General features: G+C 46.0%; 1 protein-coding gene across 1 annotated transcript in view; it reads left to right on the top strand.

Moving 5' to 3' along the window:
- The first annotated feature begins 4,745 nt into the window (after positions 1–4,745).
- Positions 4,746–8,524, top strand: part of LOC104992053 (cytochrome P450 3A29-like) — a 10,319-nt gene continuing 6,540 nt past the window's right edge. The window contains exons 1-2 of the mRNA XM_010844785.1: positions 4,746–5,058; positions 6,245–6,338. Of these exons, the coding sequence (XP_010843087.1) occupies positions 4,988–5,058; positions 6,245–6,338 (165 nt within the window). The 5' untranslated portion in view covers positions 4,746–4,987. The remainder of the gene's footprint in view (positions 5,059–6,244; positions 6,339–8,524) is intronic.

Here is an 8,524-nt window from a genome sequence, read left to right as displayed (position 1 = left end):
GGTGGAAGAATTTAAGTACATGATGACTATGATGGAGGCATAACATAAGCTGCCACATTTCTGAGAGTTGGTCTCAAAGAAATGGAAACAAACAGACCCTGGATCTGAAGAGTAACTATATTTAAAACAATCAAGATGGAACTTCTCTGGTGGTCCCATGGTTAAGACTCTGTCTTGCAATGCGAGGGATATGGGTCCAGTCTCTGGTAGGGAACTAAGAACCTACATGCTGTGGAGCAACTAAGCCCGAACACCACAACTACTGAGCCTGAGAGCCACAACTAGAGAGTCCATGCACTGCAATGAAAGATCACAAAACAATGCAACAAAATCCTACATGCTGCAACTAAGACCCCCACACACAAAAAATCAAGATGATGTTGATCAGACCAGACCACCAATGATTAATTCAAGATGACTGTCAGAGCCAACTGTGCTGTTTCTGCAGGTAAAGCTTTTGCGCCCTGATTGTCCAGAGGTTGGGGGCGAGGGGAAGGAGTCAGCCTTTGGACAGGCATCTGCCTTCCCCACACCCCCAGTTACCGGCATCCAAAATAAAGCAAGGCACACTTTCCATCAGCCTGGCCTCTTTATTGGATCGGAGAAGGCAATGGCACCCACTCCAGTACTCATGCCTGGAAAATCCCATGGACGGAGGAGCCTGGTAGGCTACAGTCCATGGGGTCTCAAAGAATTCGACAGGACTGACCAACTTCACTTTCACTTTCCACTTTCATGCCTTGGAAAAGGAAATGGCAACCCACTCCAGTGTTCTTGCCTGGAGAATCCCAGGAATGGGGGAGCCTGGTGGGCTGCTGTCTATGGGGTCGCACAGAGTCGGACATGACTGAAGCAGCCACAGCAGCTTTATTGAATTTTGAGTAGCTAGCAGCTGGACTCCACTTTCAGTAACAAGGAGATCCAGAAAGTTTGTCTATTTCCATCTCCCAGCCACCAAAACTTAGCTATCGCCTATCACCTCCAATGGCAAGATCAAGTTTTGCTGTCCTGAGAGAAATGAGGATATGGGAGCAGAGATATAACACAAGTATATGATCTTGCTTTCATTGTTTGCACACTCCAGAGTGTAACCTGTGAAATTTGAGTCTAACACATAAATCACTCCAGACCAACACTGCCTCTCATATTGCGGGCGATTCGCTCAGCCAGCGGAAGTCAGGACTGACTTCCCAGAAGAGGAACCAACTGGGCTAACAAAATAGAAGGATGGGAATAGCAGACTGATGGGGCCTCTTGTATTGCCAAGTCTTCCCTGAGTGTGTTTTTTTTTTCCTGAGTGTTATTTGATTTTCAACTTTGACTGATTGCTGACTTGTGAGAAAGAAGATAATCTACTTAGAGTTGGTGAGGATACTGTGCTCTCATGCCTGTGTAGTAAGTTCACCTTGGCTATACTGTAACTGCCTGTTTATTTGTCTCTGAATAATGTCCGGATCTTAGTCACATCTGCTCCCTAAGCATTGAGAACAGAGCTTTGAAAGTACATGCCGAGGCCATTGGTACACAAATGACTACACGAGAGGGTGCTCTTCACGAACACACGTCCTTCCACAGTCAGAACGGGAGTCTCTTCCCTTAGGTCTTACCAGCGGTGGAATGAAGGAGCACAAAGATCATGCCTTCTATTATTTCCCCTTGCAGAGCAAGGCCATTTGCCTTTGCTAGGATGTGGCTCTGGCCACATTTTATTCCCAGGAAACGACTAGTCTACCTCTGTTGGGTTAGATTCCAACCAGCTAGACTGGCCCTGAGGTGAAGAGGGCAGGTGATGGTTGTATAAGGCTTAGTGAGAAAGTCATCATAGCTGAGTATATGCTTTGTAGGAAGATAAAAGCATATACTTCCTATAAGAGTTTTATTCTCAAGAAGAAGAAAGGCTGTGGGTCAGTTGAGTGTATTAAGTTGTCAGTAGTTATCAGATATCACCCCGGTTGTCCCTGTGGGATGTAGTCTGTGTACCTCTCAGTCAGGAACATAGAGAGGTGGGTCCTCATGACTTGCACTTGTCCTTGTTCCTGCTGAGGTGAGATGGAGTCCTTGGTTCTGGAGACCCATGGGGGAGCCCCTGGGCAGGGGTAGCTGTGGAGATAGAGGCCAGAATTTTATGCAATTTGCAGTTGTAGCCTTGGGTCTCACTATTTCCCAAACTGACCTTCATCACGAAACAGCAAACATTAAATACTGGCATTGCAGAGCAAATGACTTGCCACTTCCTCAAGAATATTGAAGTGAATGTTGTGTGTGTTATTCAGTGAGTAGCCATTCCCTTCTCCAGGGGATCTTCCCAACCCAGCCATCAAACCCAGGTCTTCTGCATTGCAGGCAGATTCTTTACCACTGAGCCACCAGGGAAGCCATTTCTCATATTAGCTTATTTATAACATGTTGTTTTGATCAATAGTTGTTGGGAAGGCATTTGCAGTCACTGAGCTCAGTTTCAACATCTGTAACTGGGAATATTAGCATTAAGCTACTTAACAGTGCCCAGAGAAGGCATCAAGAGGTGGCAAAAACACATCAGAATTCTTGGGACTTTCTATCCTACTTTTCCTGAGGATCATCTTCCAACTTCCCAGGTCTGTCCTTTGTTGATACTCAGGCTTGCTTCCATTTCTCTCCTCTGCTACCTCTCTGTAGGGCTCCATTTTCCCAGAAATTTCAGAGGTATGCCCCACACTGACCTTGGCTATGTGTCTCACTCCCTCCACCGGGAGGCCGCTCCCAAGGGAGGGGACTATGTGGATTTCTAGCCCACGGCCCAACACAGTATCCGTACCTAATATTCACCTACTTGGCCTTGAGTCAATGGACAAACGAATAGATATATTCAGGCATTGTTTTACAGTGGCAGCTGTGGATTATAACAGGTGCGGAGTTGGTGAGGGACAGGGAGGCCTGGCATGCTGCGATTCATGGGGTCGCAAAGAGTCGGACACGACTGAGCGACTGATCTGATCTGATCTGGGAGAAAGTCTGAACCAAAAGTTGACAGGCTATGATGGTAGAAATTTCATGGTGCGTGATAAGTTCCCAAGTAAATGAAAGAGGGCAGGAGACATAGTTGGGACGTACTGCAATTTACCAGCGAAATATCCACACACTCAGGTTGTCATCCAACAGCCCTGCAAACTTTCAGGCCAGAATGAGGGAAAGAGTAGGTGAAAGGTGAGTGCTACCTTCTGCAGATGAACTGAAAGTGAGAAAGGATAAACAGAGAGAGAAGTGCACAAACACAGCTTAAATGTCTTGTGTTTCTGTTAAGTTTTAGAATCTTTTAGATTTAGTTTTTCACATAATTCATGATTTCCCAGTCCAAGAAGTCCCAGGACATATGGGGTCAGAGTAATGACAGTAAGGCCATGTAGTTTCCAGACCCTCAATCCTTGGGCTTCTGTCATCAGGAATGGAGTGAAGGCTGACAGATGACTGACTTCTAATATAATCCTCCTCCTTGCCATGTCCTCATGCCCCATTATATGGTCCCTATTTGTCACAAAGCAGGAAGCCATCTGCTCTGACCCTGTTTTGCCCCATAGAAAAGCTTCATGCCATCTTTGTGGAGTCCTGTATGTGCCACATCACTTGTGGATAGAGAGGTGGGGTCCACGTGATGATCAGGCTGCTTTCTCCTCTTTATACCCATTGATCTTGGACTTGCAGCCTTTTCAGAGAGAGAGGCAACCGTCATTTGGTCTAGAATCCGTGTAACTTGCTGTCTACTGCAGGCCCCTCTGAGGGCAGGACAGAAATCAGCCTGAATTGATACCACTGGTGCTGCCATCACCATCTCCTCCATGTCCTATGTCTCCTTCAGGAGCCCTCTCATCAACGGAATCCTGATGGATCCTCCTAAATGTACAGGGACAGTGACCAAAGGCCCAGCCAGGCCCTCTGATTGTGTTAACAATTCAAGAAGATGGTGTGGTCACCAAAGAACCACTTGAAAAAGATATGCAGCCACCCAGTGGTCTTACCTCCACCAACTCAAGTCCAACAACCTTTCTCATTCCCCCTTGACAGGAAGCACTCTCTTGGTGCCAGAAGCACTCTCTTGGTGCCAGGGACAAGTGTGTCGTGTTAGTCCCTCAGTCATGTGACTAGTAGCCCACCAGGCTCCTCTGTCCATGGAATTCTCCGGGCAAGAATACTGGAGTGGGTTGCCATTTCCTACTCCGAGGTATCTTTCCCAACCCAGGGATCAAGCCTGGGTCTCCTGCATTGTGGGTAGATTCTTTGCCATCTTAGCCACCAGGGAAACCCATGGACATGATGGTGACAAATACCTACACTCTGTCCACTTTATAAATGTGGCAGGGGAACTAGGTGAGGAATCCAGCAATGGTGCTGGAGATAATAGAATTGTGTGCAGAGGACAGCAGTTTGCCAGGAGAGGAAGGGGTTATATCTGTTCAGTGGAGTTGGTCAGGAAAATCTAAAACAGGGGATTCTGTCTGCACTGGGATTTGAAGGATGAGCAGGGGACTTATGAAAAAGGGGAGGCGTTTCTAGGAAGGGGGAGCTGCATGGGCAAAGATCTTTAGACCTAGCTCACTGGAAGAATTTCAAGTATTTTAAAGCATGAGCACAGGGTAACTGAGCACAAATTATGAACATAAGAATAATTTAGAGGAGACATGGCCAACAGTTTTATGAGAGTTTCTGTAATGGTTGGGCTTACTGATGACACTGATTGAGTTGTTATTGAATTCCCACAGAACACAAAGTCAAATGAGTGTCTGTGATGCTCCGCCACCTGTCAAAGCAGAGAGGGCTCCTGCAGGTGCAGCCCAGGTGGCCCTTCTACTGGCTGCAGCTCCAGCCCCACCCCCTTCTCAGCGCTTAAACCTCCCAGCTTCACTGAGTCTCCGCTATCCAGGAAAGGAAGCTCCACATTCAAAGGCCTGCAAAGAATAGCACACACAGCTGAAAGGAAACTCAGAGGAGAGGATCTCAGCAAGAAGTTGCCATGGACCTGATCCCATACTTTTCCACAGAATCCTGGGTTCTCCTGGTTACCAGTCTGGTGCTCCTCTATTTGTGAGTAACTGTTCAGACTCCTCTCCTCTGTAATCTTGGACTTGGGGTGGTAATCAGGCCTCCCTTTCCCTGTCTGTTATGAAGATCAAAGTTAACAGATAGGATGTTATTAAAGCTTTAGGAACTACCAAAAATATTTCCACTTTCTACCTGGAATGAGAATCTCAAAATCATGAGTCAAGTAATACATGTTGTTGTTCAATCTCTAAGTCGTGTCTGACTCTTTGCAACCCCATGAACTGCAGCACGCCAGGCTTCCCTGTCCTTCACTATCTGAGTTTGCTCAAACTCATGTCCAATGAGTCAGTGATGCCATCCAACCGTTTCATCCTTTCTCCCTCTTCTCCTCCTTCCCTCAATCTTTCCCACCATGAGAGTCTTTTCCAGCGAGTCAACTCTTACCATCACGTGGCCAAAGTATTGGAGCTTCAGCTTCAACATGTCCTTCCAATGAATATTCAGGGTTGATTTCTTTTAGGATTGACTGGTTTGATCTCCTTGCTGTCCAAGGGACTCTCAAGAGTCTTCTCCAACACCACAGTTCGAAAGCATCAGTTCTTTGGCACTCGGCTTCTTTATGGTCCAAGTCTCACATCCATACATGACTACTGGAAAAACCATAGCTTTGACTACATGGACTTTTATTGGCAAAATGATGTCTCAAGTGCGTGCACGCTTAGTCACTCAGTCATGTCTGACTCCGAAACCCTGTGGACTGCAGCCCGCCAGGCTCTTCTGTCCATAGGGATTCTCCAGGCAAGAATCCTGGAGTGGGTTGCCATGCCCTGGTCCAACAGATCCTCCCAACCCATGGATCAAACCCAGGTCTCCCACATGGCAGGCGGATTCTTCACTCATAAACATGAGTAATTCCCTGGAAGGATTCCTGCCTGAACCTCTCAGGACCACTCAAATTGGAAACCTTTATCAAGTATCCATTTTAGGGTTGGTCCCATGAAGACTTCAGCTGCTTTAACTAATCATCATCACTTTCTGTGAGTCTCACAGTGGAGGTGGGAAAGGAGGCGATGAGTGAGTGTAATACCAGTTTTGGAGTTGCTCATCTTATTTATTGCCCACATGTTACCTCCCTAAGTTGACAGTTCCAGTTCTGAATCAGCGACTGGCAGCTCCAGCACCAATAGTCCACAATTCCTGTGACCTGGTTTTCTGTTTCACTTTATAGATGCTGGACTTATTCACATGGATTTTTTAAGAAGCTGGGGATTCCTGGACCAAAACCTCTGCCTTATTTTGGAAATATTCTGTCCTACAAAAAGGTGCGTGCTATTTGAGCTCCAGCTTTGCTTCTTATGGTTGCAAATCTCAGGTGAGTTCCATAATAAAAATTCCCCTTCTTAGGAAGAAGGTATGAGGTTTCAAGCTCTCTAGAAATGGCATCATAGGCTCTACTCAACACGTGGCCAAGGTTATCCCATGGCCCCACTGCCAACTGCTAAGCACTTCAGGTTTGCCTCCCCAGACAGCTGAGTTCTCTGATTCAGCACAGGACTTGATTTCCATCTTGTGAGTGTTGTGAAGAGGATTTTCTTTCTGCCAGATTCAGATTCTCAGGAAGGCACAATCCCCCTTAGGAGAAAAGAATGAGGGGGGTGCCCAGTCATGACTCGTTAAGCTGAGTACACTGGAGTCAGACTTTTCTGTTGCCAGCATATGCTGTGGGTTCCCCTTTTTAAAAATTCCTTCTGGATTGATTGGAAACTTCACTTTCTAAGACAACCCTCATACTCACCCTTGAGTAACTGGCACATACGTGTATTCCCTCAAGAACTGCTAACACCAGCAGTTATTTCCATACACCGCTTGTAACTGGTGACCACTGAGGGGATTTGAGAGCTGAAACAAGAACTTCCTGCTGTACTTCTGTGCCTTCAAAGCAGGCACCTCTTGTGTGGGTCTTTGCAGAGTGAGTGAGTGAGCATCTAACAGAGACAAGATGATGGCTGTCTTCGACTTCAGATATTTATCTACTAAATAAATTGGTTTTAAAAAATAAGGCAGAATCACTTATATAAAATCACTAGAAAGGACGTGATTTGGCAAAATTATTAAAATTTTAACTGAAAGGAATGTACCAGGTGGCAAATGGACTGTGAATTCTAACCAAGCCTTGATATTCATCCAGCTCTGATGCCTCCCCCAGGGCCCAGCCCCTGAACTGAAGGTTGTGAGCTGTGTCCAGATGTTCAGAGGCAGAGCCCTGTGTGCAGGCTGCTCTCTGTCTCAGATTTCCTGTCCCACAGACACGAGGCTTATTTCTCAGATCCTGATTCTCCCAACTGAGCTCTTCATTGTCTCATTACTGCCTCAGAACTTCCTGAACCTTCTTTCCCTCTGAAGAAGTCATAATTTCCTCTCCACCTTTCCCAGACGAACTTCTTTAGTAGATGCACCCCAAACCCACATTTCTGAAACTTTTTTTTTTTGCATAGTTAAACCATCAGATATCACAGCATAAACTTAGCTACAGGAAGTTTTGTTTTGGGGTTGTTTTTTTTTTCACTTTCTACTTTATATTTTTGATTCTTTTAAATATAAATTTATTTATTTTAATTGGAGGCTAATTACTTTACAATATTGTAGTGGTTTTGCCGTACATTGACATGAATCCTCCACGGTGTACATGTGTTCCCCATCCTGGATGCCCCCCACCTCCCTCTCCGTCCCATCCCTCTGGGTCATCCCAGTGCACCAGCCCCGAGCACCCTGTCTCATGCACCGAACCTGGACTGGTGATCTGTTTCACATATGATAATATACATGTTTCAATGCCATTCTCCCAAATCATCCCACCCTCGCCCTCTCCCACAGAGTCCAAAAGACTGTTCTATACAATAGACTCCAGTTTCATCCACCTCATTAGAACTGATTCAAATGTATTCTTTTTAATGACTGAGTAATATTCCAATGTGTATATGCACCACAGCTTTCTTATCCATTCGTCTACTGATGGACATCTAGGCTGCTCACAGAAGTGAGAACTCAGGGCATGTGTTTTCATTGCACTGTCCTTTGTCCTTTGTCCTGTGTGTGGTTGTGGCATCTCCCCATCTTTTCCACGTTGAGCTGGAAAACTAGAAAGCGAGTCCACTTTGAAATTCATTCATTCACTCTCTCTCTTGAACTGAGAGCATATGTTGAGTAATAAAGAGAGAGAGTGAATGAATGAATTTCAAAGTGGACTCGCTTTCTAGTTTTCCAGCTCAACGTGGAAAAGATGGGGAGATGCCACAACCACACACAGGACAAAGGACAAAGGACAGTGCAATGAAAACACGTGCCCTGAGTTCTCACTTCTGTAAGCAACCTAGATGTCCATCGACTCAACATATGCTCTGCTGCTGCTGCTGCTAAGTCGCTTCAGTCATGTCTGACTCTGTGTGACCCCATAGACGGCAGCCCACCAGGCTCCCCCACCCCCGGGATTCTCCAGGCAAGAACACTG

Source organism: Bison bison, unplaced genomic scaffold (assembly GCF_000754665.1).
Source record: "Bison bison bison isolate TAMUID 2011002044 unplaced genomic scaffold, Bison_UMD1.0 scf7180017864208, whole genome shotgun sequence".
NCBI lineage: Eukaryota > Metazoa > Chordata > Mammalia > Artiodactyla > Bovidae > Bison > Bison bison.
Note: the sequence above shows the minus strand (reverse complement) of the source record. Positions and strands in the feature narration are given on the sequence as shown.